The sequence below is a fragment of the Corapipo altera genome, unplaced genomic scaffold (assembly GCF_003945725.1).
Source record: "Corapipo altera isolate COAL_440 unplaced genomic scaffold, ASM394572v1 2c, whole genome shotgun sequence".
NCBI lineage: Eukaryota > Metazoa > Chordata > Aves > Passeriformes > Pipridae > Corapipo > Corapipo altera.
The window spans coordinates 4,212,224-4,239,085 of NW_020884923.1; the positions used below are offsets into that span (position 1 = coordinate 4,212,224).

At 34.8% G+C, this 26,862-nt stretch overlaps 1 protein-coding gene across 1 annotated transcript in view; it reads left to right on the forward strand.

Moving 5' to 3' along the window:
- FMN2 (formin 2) overlaps nucleotides 1-26,862 on the forward strand; it is a 178,589-nt gene that overhangs the window by 86,219 nt on the left and 65,508 nt on the right. The window contains 2 exon segments of the mRNA XM_027657210.1: nucleotides 817-904; nucleotides 21,754-21,815. Coding sequence (XP_027513011.1) covers nucleotides 817-904; nucleotides 21,754-21,815 — 150 coding nt within the window.

Genomic DNA, 26,862 nt, shown 5'->3' on the forward strand with positions numbered 1-26,862 from the left:
TCTTCCTTCTACGTAATGGTTGTATCCATACATTGAAATGTACTTCATCTTGAATCACGTCATTTTACAGATAAGAGCCCTTTTCTGGCATTACTTGCTTATCCTAACAATGATATAAAATTTACATCAAGTTTAATTCAAACAGCTTAGAGCTGTATGGAAGACAGTCTCTGAATTAATTGTTGCTTTTATGCTTACAAAACCAACATGTACAAAAGTCTATTTTGATTGTTGATTTTAACTCCCTAGAGCAAGACCTTTTGATGGCTTGATTTTTTTGTATTTTTTAAATTTGGAAACAAATAAGCTTTATGACCTTTTATATTACTTTAAGTGATCAAAGAAAACCCCAATGTGTACGTGGTTATTTTGATTTTTAAATAAAATTCTTATTGGCGCCTACTACGTCAAACATTCAAATAAAATACAAATTCTCACAGTTTTAACTTACATCAAAGATGGAAATCATTGTGTGGTTTTGGAAACCAAAGCAATTCTAAGATAGACACAGTTGGAATTTTTTTTATTTGACAGTGTGTTTCATACACTTAGTAACATCAGTGTGAAGTTGAAAGTGTGTGTTCTAATGAAGGAGGAAGACTAAGGGAACCTGTGTAGTGACACTTTAGGATTAAATTCAGCTAAGTGATACAGTTACTTATTATACAGCAGAAGAAAACTTTAAAAACAATAAAATTCCTCATTTTTAGATGTGTATATTACAAAGTACTGTTTCTTGAATTTGTTGTTAGCAGTGAAAAACATCTTGTACATTTTTCTGCAGATCGGTGATAATAGTTGGGTTTCTTTTGGCAGGTTGTCAAGTTGTTAAGTAACAAAAGATCTCAAGCTGTTGGAATATTAATGTCTAGCCTTCATTTAGACATGAGGGACATTCAGCATGGTAAGTGAAATAACTATTGCTAATTCTCAGATCACATAATTCATAATCTGGAAATGGTAATTATTTATATCTTTTGATATGTAAAATAAATTAATATGAGGCCTTTTATACATTCATTTTTTTTCTGAAAACAGTTTTCTCTGACATTTATTTTTTCCTTTCAGCATCAGTTATATAAGTGGTATATAACATAGACACTTTGAATTTTGGTCTTTCTGAGGAAGAAAGAGTGATATGTTGCTTATTTTAATTCAGATAGCCTTGGGACATATCCAGAAAACTGAATTATAATGTTTAATTTATTTGCTTTATAAAATAGTTTCTATATTTAGTCTAGCACAAACTGTGGAGTTCTTTCATCTTCAACAACATTTTTTATTAAGCAAGATCTTTTGGGGGAGTGTAATAGTTTTCACATTTATGCTAAGAGACAGTAGTGCAAAAAGGTGAAAAGTGGAATTGCATTTATATTCAGAGCATCCCTTATGTTTCCCATAGGCTTTGGATAGATTTGAAGCAGATTGAATTATCCTGTGAAGTGCCAGCCTATCTATTAAATAAATGTGGTTTCAAGTATAACACAGACTTCATAAATCACAAAAACATCTTGTGAACTTTCTAGGCAACATATTTACAGCCATGCGTTCAGTTTACTGTGATTTGCTTATTTTGTGAAATTATTCATAAATAGAGCAAATTTGAGAGCACTCTGTCAGCTAGTGAGTAACTCTTAATCACAGTTTTAAGTTTTTATTAAACTGTTTTGATGGTTACTAGACTTCCTCAAGCTGAAGCACTTAAGATGGTAGTCATAGAGCAAGGCGCCAGTACTGGCGCCAAGAAGTACTTGGTATTTCCAAAGCTGGCAGATGTAGTTCAGTTAAGTCATAGAGCAAAATCTGAAAACAATGATATGGTCCTTTCCTTCAGTCAAATATTCAGCTTGGTTTCAGTTAATAATGAAAACCTTATGAAAAAAAGGAGTCCGCCTAACATCTGTGTCTGTGGTAAAGCCAACACAAGTTCATTGAAAATTTGCTTGCTTAACATGCAACACTAACAATAACATGGCATGAATGTCAGTAGTTGAAGGGGTCAAACAATATTATGCTTAACCTTTATCCTATTACAGTATTAAGCACACATGATCATCTAAGAGCTGTGTGCAGATTTTGTATGTTCCTCTTTCAATAGCTGTTTTCTAAAACCAAACGTCTTTGCAAAGGGGAATTTAATAATTCTCTTATTCCCTTGCTGTGCAGAAGTGATTGAACAAACATGAGAAAACTTTTGTCTGGTGGCAGAATTTGGGGAAATGATTGGAAGATCCTGGTGCTAATTTTTTTTTTAAAGAACATAAAATAGGCATGGAGGAAAAGTGGTGAGGAGCAGGAAAGAAATTTGCGTGGTGGGGGCAAGGAAAATAGAGATCTCGCCAAGAAGTATTTCTGGCATCAGTCACTCCATGCAGAGCCCTCTGAGTGATCTAACTATAGAACCCATGCAGAAATTATAGTATCACAATCCCAAGTGATTGAGCCTATACCTTTATGTGGGTGCTATTTTTACTTCCTTGTTAAAAAGAAAAGGTTTTACATGCTTTTGAGTGTTACAGTGTATTGGTTTGTCTGCTGCAGTTCAAATCTACTAACAAGAAGGTGCTATCAAAAATGCAGATAATGATAAAGAATGCCTCTGCTAGTAAAAAAAATCAGTTGATATACGTGCATGTTTATACATTAATATTTAAGTTGTATGACAATGGCTACAGAAAAAAAGGAATAAATGTTTGTCCCATGACCCAGGGTTTTAGTAGTGGTCTTGAGTTTTTGCCATCCTTAATGTATGTGGATATGTACATTTACACACATCTCACTCAGTACAATACAAGCAATGGTTTCTCATAAATTTGAAATGCAGTCAAATGAAACTTCTCCCTGCCTCCCCTCCAGACACCCCCAATTTGTGGCACTAAGCAACTTTCTTTATGGGCTCTCTTATAAATATTCTCTATATTAAACACAAAGCATATCTCTGGTATTCACTGTTCATGCAAGTTGCAGAAGAACTGGGTTTTGGTTTTGTTGTTTTTCTGTGGTTTTTTTTTCTTGTTTGTTGGTTTGGTTTTTTGTTTTTTGTTTTTTTTTCTTTTGTTTTGTTTTGCTTTGTTTTTTGTTTTTTGGTTTTTGGTTTTTAATGGCCATAGAAAAGCACCCAGAAGAGAGAGAAACTTTCAATGCAGTGTGATATTCCATTTCTTGGTTTGCATGTTATTGTGAGGGTTTTTTTCTATTTCTTTAGAAATATTTTAAAATGGTACATGGGCAGAAGGGAAACAAATTTTGCTGGGTACTAATTCACCTAATAAATTTAGGATTTCAAGTTTTAAATCATATTGTGTTTAGATGAAGATCTTAAAATTTTAAGTTGAGACCTGGTCAAATGTTGATTTAATGTCCTGTGAATTTCCTGTTGTTTGGTTGGTGTTTTTGGTGTATTTTTATTTGCTTTTTAAGATACAAAACAATGATGAACTATTGTCTGTAAGAAATAATCCTTGATGAAAGATCGTTTTGAAATCTTGAACATCTGAATCATTTAAGATATTTTCTTAACTAATCTTGAACACTTAGCTACTTTTTCATGCATGTGTGATCAGATAGCATTTCATGAAATATCTCATAATACTGAAATACATCCTAAATAGATTTCTTCAATGATATCCTTTTTAAGTGTCTGCTTGTAGAATTTCATTTGTCTGCTTCCTGCTTTGAAAAAAGGTTTAGTAAGACAAACTCCCAGATCCTGTCTACTCTTAAAATATTTTTAAATTGTGAAAGAAGTAATAATCAGAGCACATTTTTTCTGAACTCTAGTATGTCTTTCTAGTTGTGCTTTAAGGTAGGGTAGATTAATTTTTGTTGTTATGGTTTTTTTTTTTTAGTATATTCTGATTGCTAACAGAACTCCCAGTTGTTTTATGCAGTCAAGGCTAGAACTGTAAGAAATGTTGGTCTCTTTAGTCGCAGTGCCATTTCTATGTTATTAGTACAAAAATGAGTCCTCGTGGTTTCTCTGATTTCACACAAGGTTTTACTGATGCATGTTTTTTTGCAGTCATCTATCAACTGTGCAAAACACTTTATCCGGGCGTTTTGCTTGCTTTTGTATTTTCACTATACCGCAAATATCCTTTATCCAGTATTATATTCCCACTGGAGATATTGCTGTATTTGGCTGCATGATATGGCCAAAGTTTGAGAAATGCCAAACAAGCACTTCTTTCATATTTTTCCTTTATAGTTCAGATTTTCTTCTTAGAGAAAAGACTTGAGTTTTAACATTAATCTTTTGGTTTTTTTCATAATATTTCAGAGATGCAATTATGCATAAATTAAAGATCCAAAAAGATTCCAGTTAATTTCTTAGAGCAATCTATGATGAACACCCTATATAGTAAAATATAAATACATGTTAAGCCTGTGTCTATGTTTAGGGACCATGTCTTGTAAATAAGATATCTCTTTTTGTTCAAGTTGTCTGTCAGCACTTGAAATGGAACAACTGTTTGAAATTGTAACTATTTTGCAGAAAATAGGACTGTCAGTAACTTCTACAGTCCCCTTGCTTGTACAGTTTATTCTCCTCTGTGTTTACAGCTCTCATTAAGTGCTGTAAGAATAGCAAAAAGTTCTTCTCTGTGTGTGTAAAAATAGAAGGAAAAAATGAAACCAAAGATGTCAGCTAAGAAAAAAAAGAAATTTTGCATTTCAGGCAGATAGATATTACATTTATTACACATTGAGATTTGTATCTAGGAGTTATTTTCTATATGGAAATTAAGCTTTGGTTCACCAAAATAATCTTAATTCTGAGCATGCCTTGCAATTGTTGAAAGTAAAAGTCTTCAAAAATGACATGTGGAGTTCTGTTGAAGTTGTCTGTAAACTTTTCCAATTCAGAAAGTTTCTTTTAACAGGGTTTGTCATTTCAGGCATTGTATTGCTGCAATACTCTAGCTATATTTCTGTAAGGTTTTCCGTACCACATTGTGATTGCCCTGGCTCTGTTGGAAATAGTTTGAAGATTTCTCCCTCTGAATTTTGGACCACCTTCTCATATCCTCATTTAATAAGTAATTTTCCCCCCTCTCTGAGATACTGGTAATCTGCAGAATTTGATGGAGCTACGTGTCCCACTCTAATAACTGGGGTGGGGGAGTGAGCAAAGGAAGGTTTTTTATTACAACCCTCAACTCGTTGGTCAGTGGTACTAGAAAAGGAGATTATATATAAGAATGTAATAGGGAACATAGTAGTAGGGAACAAAGTGTAGGCATATTGACCTAACAGCTGGTAAAGACTAACACTGTAATTGAGATTTGAGATTATTTTACTGGAAGTTGTATCTGTGGCAAAGTTTGCTCTACATACAGCAGTACAACTTTGAACACTAAAGATATCTTCTGTCCTGAATTCAAGACAGATGTGCAGGAAGTGAACATACTTTAAATGTTAGTAAGAAAAATAAATGTTTATTCTTTAGTATTTAGCTATTAGTGACAAAAGAACATGAGAAAGTCTTGGGTTTTTTTTCTTACTTGACAGCTCACACTGACACATAGAAATGATGAGCAAGACTTTGTCAAAGGTTTAACTAAATGATTTCACTTGAGAAAGATGATAAAATGTCTCTTAAGCTGCATTATTTCAGTGTTCTGTGCAGGAATTATTCACGCATTGAACTGTCATGTAGTCTAGGTTCATGAGATGCTCTACATGGAAAGCAATCCAGAAAGAATGACTCAATATCTGGAAAATAAGACTCAGGATTAGTTTATTTTATGGAAAGTCCAGGGGTGATCTGAGCATTATTTATCCTAACAACAATATATGTGTGTAAGCACAATCATTTGAATCTCATTATACCCATTCTTGACAAATATATCAGTATCTTCCCAAATGACATTTTACGGCTTAAACAAGTTATAGGAACAAAACAATAGAATATTAGATCAAGTTTTTAGGCCACTGTTATACTAGAAAGGAATCCTAGTTTTAAGATTGCTTTAGAATTTCCCAAAATCATTATTTCTGTCCATTTAAGTTATGGAAAAAAGTGTTGGCTGTAGGAAGATACACAGAAGGTTTTTTCCGTCAGATGGCAAGTCTGTATTTATTTATTAAATGAATAATCCATAGAGTGATTGCAGTCAGTGCAGGTTCATTATAAAGTACGAAACTTTACCTGTTACTTCTGGTTTATTAGTAGAGAATTTAAATTCTCTAAATGTTTCTTTTTTTTTTCTTAATCAAATATTGTGCATGCAGACAACCAAAAATTTTAAAGAACATGGTTTAAGCTTCCCCCCAGTAGCCTTTCCAACATCTGTTTAGATTCTTCTGAGACATCTCCAAGATTGGTTTGGTTCTGCATTTTTCAGTCTTGTGAACTACCACTTCCTCAAAACTTCACACCATAATTCTCAGTCTTATTCCTCTATTTCTTCTTGGCTTTATCTTCCCATATTCATTACATTATGCCTGCTGTTAGATTGTATGCTTATGAGTTTTATTTGCTTATAATTACTTTACAAGCTTCTATTGGGAAATTATTGGTAAGAAAAACAATGGAATACAGAAAATTACTTCTATAAAAGACAGACTAGAGTTAAATTAGAGTGCCACACATATGTATTGCTGCAGATGTTTCTGTTGCTTTGATGCTGTTAGTATGCCCACTGTGTTCTGTATTGAGCAGTGAGTTTGAGGCCCTAGTCTGGCCACTCCTGCCAGATGCAGTTAGAGGGGAAGGACAACAAAGGTTCTTGGAGTCAGGTGTGATTTCCAATGGATGTGATATAAACCACTGAGCTGTGGGTAAAGGCCCTGAAAGTTTGCCCTTACTATTTAAATTCTTTCTATATTCTGAGATTTTCCGAAGTTTAGTTCACAGTGACCAGAGGCCGATAAAGCAATAGCAGCAGTTGTTAAGGGAAAAATACAATCTTGGTTATAATTTTCTTTTAATATATGTGCAATACATCAAGATAATGAAGGACAGGAATATTCTTATTGTCAAGAAATAAACTGAATGCTTTATGTAATATATATCTTTGGAATTTACACTTAAAAACAAATTTATAAATTTAAACCATTTTTCTGTAATGTGAAATGCTTTTTAAAGAAGTTAAGTTTGGAGTTTTAAAAGAAGAAAATTATATTGAGTTTTTTCACAATATTTGAATCAGCAGAAACTAATTACTGCCACATTGGATAGTTTGGATAATTAAAAATTTTGTTGTTGTTAGAAACATATGAATGTAATTTAATAGAGAAGTTTTGTAAGAAAATGTAACTGCATTGTTTGTCCGTTGTTTCAATTGAAACAGTTTAATTTTTTTCTTGGAAGTCAGATCTAACTTCGAAAATTTGAGAGGAAAGTTTCAGGAAAGTTCTGTTCTCCCAAAAGAAAAAAAAAAGCAGTACTGTTATTTCTCATTTATGTACCGTGTACTCACTCAGAAGAGGGATGATTACAGAATTCTAAGCATAAAAGCAACAAAATGTGTGCTATTAGTATTAGTACCATGTAAAAATCTGGTGTGGGGGAGGAGAAAAAGAGCACCTTGTCTCTCTTCCATAGCAGAAATATTTTCCACTGGTCATACTCTTATACGCTGAACTACACAGAGGTTTTAGCATTATTAAAATTAAGAAACACTTATTAATGGACTAAGACCTTCCAATAATGCAGTAACACCTTTTCTTTTTTTTAAACCGAAAGGTTTAGAAGAAAAGTTTGCTTGCCACAACAATCCACTTGTGATTTGTTCATGTGTGTGTTAGGTTTGAATATGTTTGTAGACACGAAAAATTTGTATTTGAAAATTAATGCCACTTACATGTATATAGCTGTTAATCTAATTTAAACACAAGGTATTTAAAATGAGGATTTAAAAAAACTTGCAAGATTAATCCCTTTTTTCTTTTTCTTTTTTTTTTTTTTACATTCACTGTACCTATATCTGTATTTTTCTTACCATTCCTTTTTTAAAACAGCAATTAAAGCTATATGTTATCTTTGATCAAATGGAGATCTATCTAGCTTTGTACCTGATGTCCTCTGCAGGTAATCTGAAAATAAAATTATAAAAGCTAAGATGAGGGGCAATGCCCACTCTTTATTTAATTTTTATAGCTCTCTATTTAATGTTTTTGAAAGTAGCTCTTTCTCCAAGTTGAAAAGCTTATTTGGGACAACTTTCATACACATTGTGTTTTCTTTTGATTTTTCCTTGTCACTAGTCTACAATCCAGGTACTTTCTTCTCTATGCCAATGAGGTGACTGGCTCTGCACACTGTTTTCAAGATCTGTGTGTACCATAGGTCTATGCCAAGGTATCACATCACCAACTTTTGGGCTCTGTTTTTTCTGTATTGCTGCTGACATTTTGTTTGTCCTTCACTGCCACCAGTTTTTGAGCTTATGTTTTCAGAGAACTATGGAAAGTGTCTTTTTGGGGACAGTAGTTGCTAATTTTTTTTTTCCATCTACTTTCGTGTATTGACACTGAATATTTGAGAGATCCTCTTTGTGTGTTTGTAGTCAGCTTTAAAGTGGTATTGCTATCTGCAGATATTGACACCTCACATTCATTAAACAGCACAGTAACCTGCTGAGTTTGTAGTAAGACTTCTTTGCTACAGATTTGTACTCTGAAAACTAATAATTCATTTCTGTATTGATTTACTATTTTTTCGAGTAAGTTTGGTTTGTTTCTTTTTTAGTTGTTTGGTTTTGCTGTTGTTGTTTTTTAACCAAAGCAGACCTTTCCTCTTATACCATCACAGCATAAATTTTTCTGAAGCCTTAGGTATGTTTTTTACAAACCAGTATCAACCTGATCATTCTTAGCTGGGCCTTTGTGGGCACTCCATTAAAGCAGCACTATTTATTTGTTGCTTGTGAGTGCTACAAAATTATGTGCTACTTTGCTTTTCCATTACATTGGTTTATCTGTACATTGTCTAAGAAAAGCTGTTCTGGCTTGTAGTTTCCAACATCCTCCTAAAGTTTTGGTTTGTGTGTTCTGAAACTTCTTCAATTTGAGACAGTGTCCAAAACATATGACTTGAGAAGTATAGAACTTGTTTGAGAACCTCCTTGACCTTTCCTGTGGTTGCGAATCTTAACACATACTTTGTTTAACCTTTTCTGATTCTCTTTCTTTTGTGCTCTCTTTACAGGCAGATTATCTGCATGTTCAGCTGTTTCCTGTCAGGCTTCATACATCTGATCTCTTTCAAAGCATTTTCATTACCAGCTTTATGCATTTGGCAAGTTGGGTTTAGACCTTTTTGTTCTTGCCTAATTTACATTGAACTTACAAGACTTTGCTTTTTTATTTTCTTTGGCTGATTTCCAATTTTAAATAATATCTTTTATTTACAGGTGTCCCCTATGCTCTTAAACCTAAGCATATGTGTGGTTTTGAGGAGTAGGAATACTGGGGATGTGAAAAGATAAGGGGGAAAAAGTGGTGCTTTTGAATTTTATCAGTTGACCTTTTTTTCCTCTGTGCCTCTAAAGAAGAGTCTGTAAGCTTCCTTCTGACCTACAATCTTTTTTTAGCCTTGAAACAATCTTCTCATTTAAGGTAATTCCTGCTTATAAAATCTAATTTTACGGTATTACTTCTAAAATTTTTTTTCCCCAGTCCTATAAAGAAGTTTCGTTAAAGTCTGGTTTGGTGTCACCAATTCAGAAGTAGATCAAGTGTAACTTTGCCTCTTTTGGTGAGTCTGCCTAGTTACTCTTAGTTGGTTTTTGACTGTAGTACCCTAAAATTTAGACTCTACATGATGGCTCAAAAAAATACACTTAATAGATTAAACCTTCTGCTATTACATTTTCTACATTTCATATTGCCTTACAGCCTTTACTATTTAGAAGTCATTATAAAGATGCTTCTTGAGTGATCTGTAATAGGGCACTAACAGTGTTTTTTCTATTTAGGCATGAACTCCCTCCGTAGGGAATGCTGTAGATCTTTTACAACCGATCGCTTTATCTTGACCGGCTAATGCTGCCTTCTGTATTCTTCTGCTGTAACCCATTAGGGCACCATATACAACCTTGTATTAGTAGTTGTCACACGGACTATCGTCCTTCTGTTCCATTTGGAATCCACCAGGAAATACAAATCTGCCCTTTGAGGATGTTAGATGCTTGGAAACTACACGGAAACACACCGTAGCCACAGGCTGACTTTTATCCGCCGAGCTCTGCTTACCTGGGCCGCCGAGCGGGCTCTCCCCCAGCGGTCCATTCCCGCACTGCTCCCCCTCCACCCCGCGGCGACCGCCGCCTCCCCGGCCGAGCCCCCGCGGCCACGGCCGGCTCCGGGTCCCCACTCCCGGCAGCAGGTGGCAACAGCGGCCCGCGCTGCCGGGAGCTCCGCTGTGCCTTCCCGGGACACGCCGTCCCGGCTCTCGACAGAGCGGAGCCGCTGCCCCGCAGCCCGCGCTGCGCCGGGCAGGGCGCTCGATGCTGCGCCTTCGCCCCGGTGTCCCGCTGTGCCTCCCGGTGTGCTCCTCACCCAGTGAATAGCCTCCTTTACAGAATAGCTCCGCGTGTAAGGAAGAGAAAGCATGATGAGAAGATTAGGTACAGTGACTTGCTTGCTATATCCCTTCATCATCCATGATAGGGGAGGGTAAGAAAAAGTGCCGGGGAAATTACGGTTTTCTACTGCAAAAATGGCGCAACCTTTAGTCTGAGAGGCCACTGTTTCCCATGCTGGAGCCAGTGTATTGGTGTTTCTGTACCTGTCACGTAAAGAGGTACCTGGATTTCTCCTACTTATTGCTCTTCTTTTTCTTCTGTTATCCGTAGGCAATGAAAGATCACGGTTATTTCTGTTGTTCTGCAGTTTCACAAGAAACCTCCCCAAGCAATGGGTGTTAGGTTCTGTTTCATTGTAATGCGTTTTCTGATTTTAGTGAAGTTGTGATTGCTTTAGCCACCTAGAGACAAAATATAGCCTGATGTCATTGAACTGAAGTAATACAAAGTGCCTCTGGTAATCTCAAAGTACTCAGTAGGCCAAATCTAGTCATGATACTGAAATAAATACACACATGTGATTCCAAGTAACAGTTTTGTTGTTGTTTTGGGGGTTTTTTTTGGTTTTTTTTTTTTTTCTTAGACTTGTATCTATTTTGGTTTTCTGCATATGTGGGCATTTGGTTTTGTTGCTATCCCAGCCTTTGTTCCTGGAATTAATACCGGCTTTTGAGAAACACTTTGGAGTGTAAAAAAAAGATGGAACTTAAACCATAAACATGCATCCTTCTGCAATCAGCTATCACAGTATTGTGATTTGAATGAGTAAAGCTGTGTAATCTGTCATCTGCCTAGCCAAAAATCTTTTTGCATTATTTTCATAATACCACCACACTTAAAACATGGACTAAATATCACAAGATCCTTACATCACTTTCTTAGCATCTGTAGCTCCTTAGTACTGTAACTTCAGAATATTTGGTGAAAGGCTTAACGTGCCTTAGTACCATGAAATCCCTGGTGTCTATCCAGACATCCAACAGGGCAGACATGTAGAATACCAGGCTACATCTAAACTGTTCTCTGCTGTGCCAAAAATAAAATTTTAATTTGATTTGGAGAAAAAATTGAGAGGATGTAATTTTATTTCAGTGAGATAATACCATCTGACAGAAGGAAAGAGAAATTTGCTTTTGAAAGGAAACCTCTCAAATGTTTTGTGTTTGTAGTTCTTGACCAAGAAAATTTGTATTTTGAGTTGTGACTGCAACAGTTGCTTTTACAGTAATTATAGGGAAATGGGACCTGCTTTGCCTGATTTTTGAATCCCTGTAAGTTTCCATGTAGTGTTTCCTAACTATTTCTACTACTACGGATACCGATATCACACACAACTGGCTAGCTTGAACCATAAGCAGGGAAAGCTTGTTTCTGAATAGTTATATGTGTCTTCATGGCTAAAAGAACTTGCAGTACTTTCTGTTGTAAATCATCAAAGGGTAGCAACATTCCATGTAGAATGATTTAGGCTTGGTGATGTTACAGAAGACTAGTAGAGTTCTTCAGAGAGACCTAGAGAAGGGCAAACAAGCCGCTCAACTCCAGATTTTTAGAAACAACATTCTAAGCATTGAGTCTGTCTGCTAAATAAGGCAAGTCATGTAATACTGCCTGCTAATTTCTGCTGCTACCTGTTAGTCTCTATAAATATGAACATTTTAGCAGTATAAATGATCTTCAATTCCAGCTGAAATTCTGACCCTTCAACCTTTTGCTTTATTTGAAGTTGCTGATAGTTTTACCATTGACTTTGGTGAGTCTAGGATTTCATAGAAATACTTTAAATGATGGAGAAGCCAATGTATCCCATGAAACATTGTTCAAAAGGTAAATTTCCCTCACTTTCAGCACTTAAAATGCTGTTTCCATAGTGAATTTGTCAGATTAATTTACAATTACCCTTCATTCTTCCCTGCTTTTTGTCTGTGAAATTACAGAACCATCTACTTTCAGATATCTTCTCATGCAGGTATGTAATCAGGTTGCTTCTTAACTTTCTTCTGTAAAAGTTAAATAGATTAAGCAATTCAACAGAAAAACAAGTTCTTGAGGTTATTCTGCTGCCTCATTTGTTGGTCTTTTTGATATTACACCAATTGTAGCTCTAGTCCAAAGATTATTTTAACTTCTAGTCACTCCTTGAGAGACAAGGAGCGTTAGATTAATCATTGATCATAATTGCAACAAGTACAATCAAAACAGGTCTTAGGACAAGCTTGAGTCTGCTCAGGAAAGGGCAGCTCTCCCATTTGCATTGCCACATGGATTTCCCTGAGGATTAATCACTATTTTTAGTATCTTTCTTTTCAGTGTCGATAAAGATACAGTTATTTTGCAGTAAGCTGACAGCAGATTGCTATGAAAGTCTAAGATATTCTCCTTTCTGGTATTGTTTCAAGAGCAATTAAATTTTCAGATCTATGAGCTAGGCATTTATGAGCTTATTTAGTGCTGACAAGTACTTTAATGTAAGCATTCTAAATTGCCAACTGGGAACACCTGGAGCTCCATTACTATGTACTAAATGTGGGTAAATTGAGAGAAAAAAAAAACTAAGATCGCAAGTTGTCTGTTTAATGTAGAGAATCTATGTTTTGGAAAAAAAAATGTGTGTTAGCTATCTGCCCTGATAACTTTATCAAATTCACTACCAGATGATTCCAAATAAATCTCTTCCTCCTCCTCCTCCTGCTCTTTGTTTATGCTTATAATTTAGAATGTGCTCCATAAAGCATGAAAGAAAAATATCTTTGCTTATGGACTGGACTACTCAGAGTTAGCCATGGCTTTGTTTACTGTGAGCTACTCTAATAAAATAGATAAGATGGAATTAAATCAAAAGTCAGCAAATTTGAATTCTGAAAAAATCAATGCATAATTTAAAGTCTCAATTAATTCAAACCCTGAAGGCTTTTTTGTACTCCAAACGAGCCTTGCTAACACCTTGCAGTTACACTATCACTGGTACAATAATTAGCCTGTGGAATTCCTGGTCTTAATATAATTGAAATAGAGATTGAAAAATGTTTGAGCCTTTGTGAATCTAAAAGAAAAGTCAAACACTAACATGCAGGAAACCCAAATTTTATGTCACTTGAATCATGAATTTAAAGCTATAAATCGTATCTCTCTGCGGGCAGATTGATACACAATGTCAGATCTACTGCATATGTGCCTGTGCAGCTGATGTTTGTACAGTTTGTTTTTATAATGTGCACTGTAAATATATACTGTTACATAAACATCCCCAAAATATATTCCTCCGATTTTATGTTCTAGTAGTTTTCTCACAAAAAAGTTACATACTTGACAGGTATAACAAGTTTCCATTTGAGAACCTCTAAATGAAGTGCCTATACCATGCTGGACTATCTTACCAGAAAGTGAAAAAACTTAGTAGAAACTGCTGTTGAAATATAAGTGAACAGCATTGGGTTTTTTATAGCAGTAATTTGGTTTTCTGTAACAGAATTTCTTACATGTAAAATATATCCATATGTTAATACTAATTTTGTATTAAAATCTTGTTCTTGAAACACTTTAAAAATACATGTAAGGGTCAGGAAGTTTGCCTAGTGAACAACAACCCCCTAGTATAGGCATAAAGCACAATTAAATTTTTTTACTTATTTAAATGTGCCCTATATCATTTGCATTTTTGTGCTATGCTAAGCCTTAAGTAGTGTTTTGGGCGTTCTCATAGTAATCCTTTTCCGTTTGTTGAAGATCTTGAATCCTACCAGTCAGTCTTGCACTTCAAATTCACTTCCCAATGCCCAGCCCCTGGCAGGTTCATTGAGACTGTTTGCTCCTCTATGCACTATAGTTTAAAATAAGCATAATCTGGTAAAATGCCAATCTTTTTTCAACCTTCCTATATCCCACACCCATGTTTTTTTCACCTGCCAAATTCAAACAAATCTTATCTAAACAATTAAGATAAGCATTGAAGTACTCTCTACAGTCAAATCAGCAAACCTCTCAAAACCAGAACTGAAATACAATCTCCCTAAATTAAACAGTCTACAATGGCAATCATGTTTGTATTTAAACATTTTATTCTGAAAGGATTACAGCATTGCTCTCCACGTTTTTTTTCCTGCCTAGACAAGAAGGCGACATACTGAGTCAAACAATATATATGTGTTCTCTATGAACTGAACTTGCACACTCTTTATAAACAAACTGTATAGGTGTATGAAATTAGACTTCACTTAATCAGTAACTGCTGTCCTTAACATAGTAGGCAATTGTTTGAAATGTTTGTAATGTAACTGTTTATATCAACTATGCTCAGCTATATATAAAATCTAGTGATATATTTTATTGTATATATGAATATATATTTACATGTATGTAAAAAAGCACTTGGTACAATTTGTTTATCAGGTATACAAGTTAGAGAACAGGAACGTTAAGGACAAGTGTCTAAAAATTGAATTGTGTTTATAAGAGAATAATCGTACTAAAGATTCACTCCTTTCAAGGAAGTTTCCTACCTGTTACTTCACATTTTGGAAACTCATATTCTTGCTTAATTGATTCTTATTTTATTGCTTCCTAGAAATATGAGTGCATATTCTTGAAGGTATTTAAAATTTTTAGGTACTTTAAAAAAGGCACAACTGAAAGCAACAGGTCATCTTAATCTATGCCTTCTGCTTGGAAATTTTGTTTACTGTTCTGGTTTCTTACACAAGCTTTAGATCAAGGTGAATTACTGCCACAGTGAACCTGTGTGCAAGCATTCTAAGTGCTGTTTCTTGCCTCTGATCCATGCTATATGTACTTGTGTTGAAGATCCAATCTCCATTGTGCTTTGTGCACTCAGAGCTTTCATCCTGAGAATGTTAGAGTATTTGCTAATAGATAAACATATCACAAAAGTACTGAGGGCAAGAAGGTAGATAATAATGTGAAATTTTTCATTTATGCTAACTCTACCCAGTGTAGTCATACCCTACCTACCCATTATCAGTGGGGTTTTTTGTTTGCTTGTTTGGTTTTTTTCCCCACAAATTGTGCAAGTCCAGATACTCCTGTTTAAAAATTCTTTTATTTCACTTATTTTCTGAGAATCTTTAAAAATTACACAGTCATGACCCTTGTGTGTTTGCTGCAGCTTCCATTAACGCAGGGACATTTGGTTTTAGCATTGTTAGGTAAGCACAACGTTTATTTTGAAGAGGTCCATTTGGGATTTAGCTTTCTGCGTTGGAGATCCACATTACTGTTACGTAAGATAAAGAGTAATCCCAAGCGGATAGCATACTTGTCAAATTGTTGGAAGTACCACCAATAAAAACATGACCTTGTGAATGTTAGATGAAAGATGTCAATAAATTCACATGGGGGAGGGGGAATGAAAAATCAAAAGAAAAAAATCCCTAACAACAAAAATAGCAAAGTATATAAATTTTTGAAGTTGTGGGTTTACTATGTTACCAATAAAAGACTGCAAGTTTTGCAGCTTAGTTTATTTTTAAATCTAAATACTAAGTTGGATGTAAATCTGGGTTTACTTCTCAAGAACCTTGACATTACATCATAATATAATCTTTATAGCAGCAAAGGAAGCCATCGCATTTAGTCATCTTCTAAGGCTCTCTGGGCTCTTTTGTTGATGAGAACATTGAGACAGATGTTTTTTTCTTTACTTCTGAACTGAGCGGTTTGTCTGTCAGTCATTCCAAGGAACCTAATGAAATTGTCTACATTGAGACCTTTTTTCTGTTTGAATGTGTGGTGTTCTTGGATTTTCCTCTAAGGAAGACTTCCATTTTGTAGTCAGTGAACAAAAAAAAAAAAAAAATTATCTATTATTTTTCTGTAATTTGTTGTCAGAAACATGAGTTGATCAGGCTATATACTGACTTATTTTTCTTGTATCAGAATTTCCCATTGTTTAAGGTTTTATCAGTATGTTAGTTTTCGAATGTTGTTGGATTTTGACCACCTGCAACTTATTGCCTGTATATTATTCTTAGAGAAGCTATTGTTTTTAATTACCTCAGAAATACTAATTCAAGGAATATCAAACAATGTGACACATTGGACCTACTCATCTATTTATGTTCCTCTTTTTCCTTCCAAATATCTTTTTTAGATAATTGAAAATTAATATATATAATAAAATTTGGTTGAATGAATTTTAATGCTACAGGTATGCCCAAAATTATGTAGTAATTTTAAGGCTCTGTTTTATGTACGGCTTACTGTGTTTATGTATATTGATATAGGTTCTCAATAACAACAAAGTCCTTTTTTGTTGTAAGACTGGTTGATGCCTTTTCTGTTTCTTTCACTCTTCAACTTGGGGTAATATTCCTGGGATATAGATGGTCTAAGTGTTAACATGGAACAGAATTATTCGGGGATGAGAGTCTGGAAAAAGTACCATGGAAGTTGTAACCTCTCAATATCCTTTAAGCTTGCTTGTTAGAGTCACGTGATGGGCAAAACAGCTGTGAAAATCCCCAAATCTGTGCCACACACAGAACTGTGTGACCAGAGTACTGTGATTAGTTGCTATAGTCACTTTTACTCAGTGAAGAAGAATCAGTCTGCCTTTGTATTTTGCTGTACTGACCGCCTGTATGCTGCCATTTGATAGAGAAGATGTGAAGTCTTGCGGAAGTTCTTTATGCACTTCTGGAGAAAGAGGGTACATGTAAAAGTGAAGAGGGAAAGATGTGCAGGAGGAAAAAGGAATGGCCTCTTAGGGCGACACTGCTTGGTTTTTGGCGAAGTCCATTGAGGTGGAAATAAGCTTGAAGAACTTGGGTGGGTGATTTGCTTGTTTGTCTACCTGAAAGATGGATCTGAGTACAGCAGGACAGGTTCGGAGGTGGTTTTATTTCAGCTACTGCTTCTTTCTGAGGAGTTAAACTGTAGTCTTTTATCAGTCAAGTAGGATTTGGAAACTGCTTAGTCAGTCTTTTGGGAGACAGCAGTGCTTCTAGGAGATTTCAAGAAGGAGTCACTTAAGTTTAGATAGAGTCCAGAGACAGAAAATCTTGGGAGGCATACTTGGAAAGGCCAGAGATATGGAGTGTGACTTGAAACTGCTCTGAGAAAAGGGAAGGCATAAGACTAAGCATCTGACTGAATATAAGTTTCATGAAAATCATCCATATGTAAGATTGTGCTGATGAGAGTTCTATGGCATAAAAATTGGATCTAAAAGGTTGATAATTCTTTTTTCTTCTTCCTGGAGTTCTTCTCAGTGGGAAACTGAATTTTGGCCTTTTCATTTTAAAAAGAAATTCCAAAGTTTTGGACTTTGAAATAAAATAGAGTTTCCAAGGACTGGCTAGCTGTAGGAAGTTGTCTTTTTTCTTACAGTTTATGTATGTGGTACTATTGGTAGATAGAGAATCATAGCCACAGGCAAGTGTAGGTTTACTGTGTCTATATTGCCTATCAATTTTGCTTTAGTGGTATTTCACATGACTCTAGATATAGGAATAATCAAAAGCAATTATTTATCTTACAAAGAAAAAAACACAACTACTTCCTTTGGCAGTCTTCCTGAAAATCCACTGTGCATCCTCTACCTTCCTGCTGCTGGTGTTTTCTCATACATTTCCTCTTCGGGATTATATTTGTTGGCAAAATTTTGATCTTTTTGATGACTCGGTTACTGTGTTCCTCTGAAGACCTGTGGGCAGTGATTATACATTGTGTTTGGTTTATTTTTTTGTGGTTTGGGTTGCGTTTTTTATTGGGTTTGTTGTTTTTGTTTGTTTTTTTTTTTTAATTTGTGTCTCTATTCTAAATTGTCTTCTATGTATATGGGAGAAGATCTGTCTGTTCTTGTAGTTCAGATATGCCTCTGAATATGATTGTGTGCTTTACACTAATCTCACTTTTTTAGCAGCAACTTTATACTCCTGTCATGGGATGTATCTTCTATACTTTTAAATTAGTTGATATTATTACAAATAGTAAGTCTTTGTCCTCTGCATGTGTTTTTTGTCCTTCTAGTTTCAAACTAGTATCTAAGTTGACTTTGTTATTGTGAGTTTGCATATATATTTTTTAATTCCATTTATATTGTAGAAATACAGAATCAAAAGGAAACTGCCATTCTGCTAAACCTTCCATATTCTGCAGTCAGATAATAAGATATAATTTCTGTCCCAAAAGTACCAATTTAGATTTCCATGTAGATTGTGACCCAAACAGTGACAGGGTCAGGAAAGTTTAAGACCAGCAAGAGTTTCCCAAATCCTTTAATTTGGCTACACATCCTTTGAGACCTCTTCTTCTCCTCTGTCCTTTATAGTATCAAGCAATCACTTGTGATTGATCCTCCACCCCTCATTTTACTGGGTGGATTTCTATAATCATCTGTCGACCATGGCTAGCTTAAAAAGAAAAAAAAAATGTTTTGTAATTATTTTTATTTTTTTCTGTGCATGTTTCTGTGTGTATCTGGACATACTTGGTTAGAATCTGATTTAATCATATGTATATATTTGTATATATAGAGAAAATTATATATATGGACTTCTAATACTGTAAAGTTATTTAGGCTTGAAACTGGTGCTGGCTTGGTGGTTTTATTGGCAGCAGTGGCAATAGGAATGCAAGAAAATAGCAGAACTGTGAAATATGACAGTAGGAACAAATGAGTTCTTACTGCCTGGGTCTGATGTGATTAAAAGAAAGTAGTTTCTATTAGAGCAAAAACCAACAGATATTCTTCACTTTCATAGCAGTCAAGACCAAGAAATGTCAATGTCAATTTTGGAAAAAAAATTTAAAAATCACTTTCTAAAATAGTGACTGGGGTGAAAATATCCAGCGACTACAAGACTAATATAACCCCTTCTCCAGCTGTTTGCATTAAAGTATACTGGAATTGTAGCATAGCTAAGAATATTTTCATACAAGGAAATTAATATTTGTCTATGTTTTGCCATTATTTTGGAATATGGAATATTCCAAAATGGAATCCTTTGGTTAGATATTTGGAATTAGATTTGGTTAGATATATGGAATCCTTTGGTTAGATATTTTTATAGTCACACTGATTGTAGAGAGAGGGCATGTTTAGCTTGGCTACATAAGGAAAGTGCTGCAGTATTGCTGAGGAACAGAAGCTCCTCTCCTGATTCCCCCCTAAGTGGGAAGAGCAAACCTATGGTGAACATTGAAAAATCCTAGTGAGATGTTGGAGTGCTATCTATGAATGTTTAGATTAAACATATAGAACTGTATTTGTCCTGAGAGGAGAGGACTTGATGGATATGTACTAGAAGCTAACTTCTCCATGTCCTTGTCCCAGACTGATTTGTTTTAAGCAGCTCCCTGAAGTATGTACACTCTTCTACATACCTGTTTTGTTGAAAGTACACAGACCTGGCACCATTGTGCTTGCCAGGCATTCTCTTATCTCCTGCAAGCATTCAAACAAAAGTGTTCTATTGCTCCCTGAGTAATCCGTGGGTGATCTTAACATTGAGCAAAAGTCAGGACTGGAACTTATGTCTTATTTCTTAGAGCAGTAGTAGGCAGTCTCTGGAAGAAAGGGGAGGGGGTGGAGCAGGGAGAAGACAGCCACAACTCAAAATAAATAACTGAAGGGTTGTGAGTGTGTCTGTGTATGAAAACATTGCATAAGCATAAAAGTGCTGAAATGTTAGGCTAATACAAACTGAGTTTCATAATATACCCTGGGTTTAATAAAACTGGTTTTACATGTGTGTTTTCTTAAAGTAGAGCTCTCAAACCAATCTACATCCAGTTTCTGTTTGTGCTCATTTTAGTCTCCAGTTCTACAAGGCAAATTTGGCATGTTTTTAAGCATACAGTCTTATTGAGCAACAGGATTTGTTAAATACAATGTATAATACAGTGCCTTGTATACAGAGCATCTTTAAGTCTCTTTTGCAATAATTATTACACTCTGATGGGGGAGAGAAGTTTAAAAATATCGTAAATAATTAATAGCAGCTTTTTCATGTGCCCCCTCCCCCAAAAGAAAATGAAAAAAGTGGTAACTGTTACATTGGCATTATCTGATACATTGCTTTCTGGTAAGGGAAAAATAGAAAAAAACCAATTTAAATATTTTTTCTGAAAAATTTAAAAATTTCCTGGTTATTTTGTGGTTTAGTCCTGAAAGTTAACTTCATGCCCTGCTTAGAGATAGTGTGGTCTGCTTAGTTTAATCAAGAGCAACACTTCTTTGTTTATAATTTTCTTAAACTGCAACTAAACTATGTCTCAGCTCTGGAAAGGGGAAACATGATGAGTCCCAGACTCAGAGTAGTATCTCTAAATGCTTTAGAGCAATCGGAAACACATGAGCTTGAATTATATTGTCTGTAGTCTTTAGGTGTATATACAGAATTTCTTTGTGACAGTTTAGGACACAGATTTACAGGCAAAAATCTGGCTTTTAAATGAATGGTCACTGTGCTTGCAAAAAATGAGTAAGAGAAGCACTATTTGAAACATAATTGTTTTTATTAGCTGAGAATAATTCAGTATTTGCACAAATATTTCCTGTGCCTTGTGAAATGTTCCTAATACAAGTGGGGAATCAGGGTTCTATTCCTAAAAGTATACCTCTCTTAAAGATTTTTCGGTTTGTTTTTTTGTCGAGGTTAGGTAGATAGAAATCACTCTCTGAGCTCTTCTGCTGGGGTTTTTGATGCTGAAAAAAATACAGTATGTGTGTGGCACCAGAATTGGTTGGGAACAGGAAAGGCATATTTTGTATCCATACTAAACGTGTCAGCTTAGTGCATAGAAGACTTGACCCTTGTCAGGTGTTTTGAAGTTAACTGGCTGACTTACGGATTAATGAGTTTAAGACTGAAGTCAACCAGTGACAGGAATGAGCTTTGTTGTGTGAGTGTGTGTGTGTGGCTGTAGTGCAGATTTACAAATTTTTATAATGCTTTCAGTTGGACCATGAACGTCTGATGTAAAGCTTATCTCTGATCTCTGACTATGGCCATACTTGTGGGATCGTGTTTGTGTGTTTGGGGGGAGGGAGATGAATTCTTTACACTTGACACCTGGCTCTACCAGGTTTCTAGTCGTAGTCCTAGGAATAGCGCTATTCAAGGTGTTAATAAAGTTAAAACCCTTAAGCTGTATGACCAGTAGGTCATAAAATCTATTGCTGGGTATTGTGATCAGTCTTTCTTTTACAGCTGGATTATCATCCTGACAACTAATTCTTTTTTCTTTTGTCTTTTTATAGCCGTTGTGAACTTGGACAACTCTGTGGTTGACCTAGAGACCCTTCAAGCCCTGTATGAGAATGTGAGTAATCAGAGGAAGTCCATATAATGTAGGAATACTGTGCGTCCATGTGAAAGTATTTTTAATTTGCATCAGTAGTATTCAGAACACGTCCTATCTTGAAGTGACTTTATTTTCCCTAAAGCAATGAAAATACTAAGCATTTAAATTTCATTAATTGCCATTGTATGTTTTATATAGTGCATTCATTTTTATGTAAGTAACATAATCAACATCTAAATGACTAAACAGAAATTGGTTTTGTTCCTCTTTTTTTCTTCTTGGGTGGGGGCAGTCCTTGAAGAATAGTATGAATAGACCTTCCAGTCCATGTCTTTGACTTCACTTTGTAGGTTCAGTAATATTGACAATGCTGTTCAATTAAAAAAAAAAAAGTTTTGATGACAGAAATCAATATATTTCTGGAACTATAGCTTTTAATTATTGTTACTTCAGAGATTCCTCCAAAATAATTTTAGCTCTTTGAAAGGAAAAGAATTTCTCTAAGGTAATGTAATAAAAAGTAGCATAAACTTCCAGGGGCTTCCTAAATGTCTGGTAGTAATAATAAGACCCCACTTGAGCCCTAGGTATGTAATATCAGGGATTCAGAATATGCTCAGGCATGTTCTAAAACTTCACAAAGCCAGTCACGTACCAAATTCAAAGAAGTGGATCTCGGAAGCATGTTTCTGCCTCCAGAGGAGGCCGCTGAACATTCCCCGATTCTTTGAGTGTATTACCCCTGATGTGGAGGTCTGGCTAAACTGCTATGGAAAGAGTGAAGAGGCTTTCTATATACCCTCCAAAGAACCTGAAAATATGAAGAGTAAAGCTGTGAGACGCAGAATGGCATTGAAGGCCAATGTATGCTGTTGTATTGGATCTTTTATTTCCTTCGTGTTGTAGTTTTGATAATGTTAACTAATTTTACACCTTTCAGATGTTTGGTTTTTAGAATTTAGCTTTTAGTGATCTCCTTTGGAATGATTTGTTGATTTATGAAATGTCTCATATATAATCCATGTTTAGGCCCAAAGAGAGAGCAAACTCTAGTCCACTTTATAAAAAAACCAAGAAACTAAATGAAACAAAAGAAGCTCAAAAATCTGACAAGATCTAGGAAGGATTTTTATTTCATCCCTAAAGAACCAACTCACTCAACGCTGCTTAGAAAGATAATGTTCAAATAGGAAACCTATTCTAACTACCTCCAAATCTCTATAAACACTTCTCATCCTTGTGCTGCAGTATTCCTGTTTTAGCCTGTGCTAATTTATTTGACATTATTTTTAATCTGCTCTCCTACAAAGCATAACTATATTCCACTGCATACATTCTTTAGCATGCAAAAAATTAAAGTAATTTTATATATTACACATGCATCATTACAATAGACTGTGTTGTGGGAAATATGGAATAGATATTTCAGTCATGATCTGGTTTTACATCCATTCCTCTTTTATAGTGAACAAGAATTTTTTTTATTTTGGTTTAAAAAAATATAACTCTTATGTGGCTTATGTACTAATAGGGTACTTTTCAAATGTTTCCTTAATTTCATCTCTAATATACTTCATAATTCTAGTATAATGGAGAATTTGCAAATTTGCAGTTCATTGAAATAACCAAATGTCATTATATTCATGTTGTTTGTTACCCTCACTAAATACAGAAAATGTCTAGGAAATATTATTCTGGTTGAGGAAGTTATATGTTAACCTCAGGCAAGACTCAAAAAGTTAGAATGCCTAATATATTTCTTTGCTTTGAATAGAAAACAGATCAGTCCAATTTTATTATATTTGCTTGAGTACAAGACAGAAAAAACCGCCACCAAAACCACAACCAAAAAACCCAACCAAAAACCAAACAAAGAACTAAAAATCCCCTCAGTTTACTTGGAGGGAGTTTTGTACGGGAACATGATTTTTAATCCTGGATCTTCTGTTTGATAAAACCGTGTCTTGAAAGAAGTATTTTTTTAGTTGACTTTTATTTTCTGTTTTTACTTTCAACCTTTTGTCAAAACACATCACACCTTGCATTTTTGTCCCTTGTTAGCTTCACTAATTGTAAAAATATTGTTCAATAACAGTTGTAAGCAATGGTTGTACCAGAAAGCCTGGCATGTTTGACTCCTCCCTTATTTCTCAACCTCATCCTGTGTTGTAAGTGGGGTTAACTTTGCCTCATTCTTGTATTTTGTAGCCATTAACTTAAATTTTAGTTCTTAGGGTTTATTTATTGAATTGGGATTTTTTGGATTGGGATTTTTTTTCTGGAATATTTAAAATCACCATCCTAATTCTCAGCCTTGCTATTTGATCTTTATGGAACATATGGGAGCATTTGTTTTACAGTCTTTCTTCAGAATGTAATCATTTTTTTCTGATTGCATGTGTCTGGCATAGTGCTTTCCTTTCTTAAATGTGAATGAAATTTGGGCAGTTTCCAAACCTAAACACACCCTAATTTCAAAAGCCGCAGTCCCAAGGGCTCAATTCCTGTTTACTGAGGAATTAAAGTCTTGTTAAACCACAAAGTTACCTTATACATCTTAGTGACATTTTATAAACTAAGAAACCCACACCCCACCAAAGATCCAAGCCCTCAATAATTTATTTAATAGTATTAAGTTGTATTGCATTAAGTGAGAAGGATTTTGTCACTGCAGCACTGTACGGTAAAGTCAAATAGCTCTTATGTCTGTTTGTGTAGATTGTTTTATAAAGAGTTTTTTAAATATGTGTTGATAATTAGCTATGTATTAAGATCTAGGCAGTTTTAATGGGAGAGCCTTAATAGATAAAACTACATGTGGAACGGTTACTTTAATGTGCTTTTACAGACTAATAAGAATGCTTTCAGGTGACAGCTATAATCAGAGGGAGAAGGCAGATAAAATTCACTGGAGTTGGCAGTTTGCTGTATGTGGTTAGGACACGTTGGTTGTGATAGGAAATGTATTGATTTGCAAATAAATGAATGTTTGTTTACTTTGAAAATGGATAGCCTCTTAGCAGCTGGAATTGTAGCTGAGGTATCACTGAAACATGGTACGTCTGGTCCTGCTTGCGTCTTCCTTAGATCATGAAAATAATAGTATAAAAGTGGATTACAAATTGTATCAAAGAATTATCTTTGATCTATGGTCTCTGGATTTGCCCTTTTCAAATCTCTTTACATCACAAATGAAACATGTATACTTTCTTAATTTGGCTCCTGGTAAGTTGTGCACATTGCCTTTATCTTTAAAAGACTTAGGTCAATGCTTTCAAAAACATCAAAATGCCTTTGCAAGAACGAAAGGTATCCAGAAGTCTGAAGTGCTTGACTCCTCTCTGCCACTAAGACTCAATTCTTCTGACTTCCTTTTAACTAGCAATTACAATGTGATCTCTTAACATTAGTAAAGAGTAAAATTGTGCCTGAGCTCTGATACATGACCCAGTTTCAAAGGAACATATTTGTTATTAACCTGGGTATCTATGTATATCCTTGTTGTTTCGGATACTTTTGACAAGATTCCTTAGACAAATCACTCGTTGTTTTTGAAATATGTAACATAAACTTTGAAAATTGAGTTTGCAAAAAAAATTCATGCCAAAATTAAAAAAAACTACATACATTTAAACTGATTTAAACTCAGAGTTAAGGTTCTGTTACAAGGGAAAAAAAACTAACCAGAAAATTACAAGATTTATATTGTGAGATGGAAAAAGGGCCCTTATGAAATTTGGTAAGACCAAATACAGGGTAGGTTTATACTCTGGCAAAAATCAGAAAATAATGAAACTGAAGAAGTATATTTTTGCACTAATTTGGATCAGATTTATACTGACTGATTTTAGATATAGTTAATATCAATTTCTGGTATATTATACTATTTTTTCCATTTATAATGCTATGTAATAGCTAAAATCAAGGAAATAAATAGCAGTATCATTCAAAGAGGTGCTAATTCTGTCAGATTGATGACTTTCATGTGAAACATCTATGGAATGTGTTCTTTCTTGGCATAAATCTGGAGAATAATATGAAAGATTTTTTAAAATTATCCACCTGTAAATTAGAGAACAAATAGGCATTAACCATAAAACAAACTGGTAAAAATTCTGAGAAATAATCTTCAACAATACCTGTGCAGAAGACATGTAGGTCTTATTACTTTTCTATCATAATTTAAAATACACATAAATCAGAAGTCTGGATACCTGAGCCAAAATTAGTGATCTGAAATTGTGGTTGGATTTGGAACTTGGAGCATATACATGGACCTATTGATTTTGGTGAAGAGTGTAAACCATCTCTCTTGAGTTTTGCTCCAGCCTGCCCATGGGCAGATCATGCTTAACCTTTGTATCTTTGACAGTTGTTACTTCTTTGCATACACAATCTGAGAATAGTGGCTTATATAAGGAATAGTGAGTCTGCCTAACCTTTGCCCATGGGATTTGGTGGGGAAACATTAACAGCTTGAACATGCATGTATGTAATAGATTGCTTTGATGAGCACTCTAATATTTCACTATGTGTAGAAGGCCAGAAGGAACAGTACTCTTAGTATTTATTCTAAAGAATTCACAAATAATCATTTGGTTTTTAAAATATTTATTTCTCTTTAACTGTTATGAAAAAAATTTCCAGTGATTTCCTTTCACTTTAACAGAAGAGAATATACTTTACAGACTGGTCAGAAATAACAGAACTTAATTTAAAAAGTATTAGTATGAGAACTTGTTTACTTTTACAAAAGCTAATCTTTTTCCTTTACAAAAATTTACAAGTGTAAATTGAATATAAGAAATTTTTGAAGTGTAATTTGAATAAAGAAAATGTCTCTTCCTAAAAAGTCATGCCTAGACTTCCGTGGCTCTGGTGACACAACCACTGGAAAAATGCTGCCTTTATTTACATCCTTCCAATTTCTAAAATCTGTAGATTTCACCTGTTACCAAGAGAATTCTTAGTGACCTGTAAAGTAATGGAAGCTCTCTTTTTCTTTTAACTCTCCATTGGGTAAGAATGATCTAGATGAAGTGAGGAAATATCCCATTTACACCTG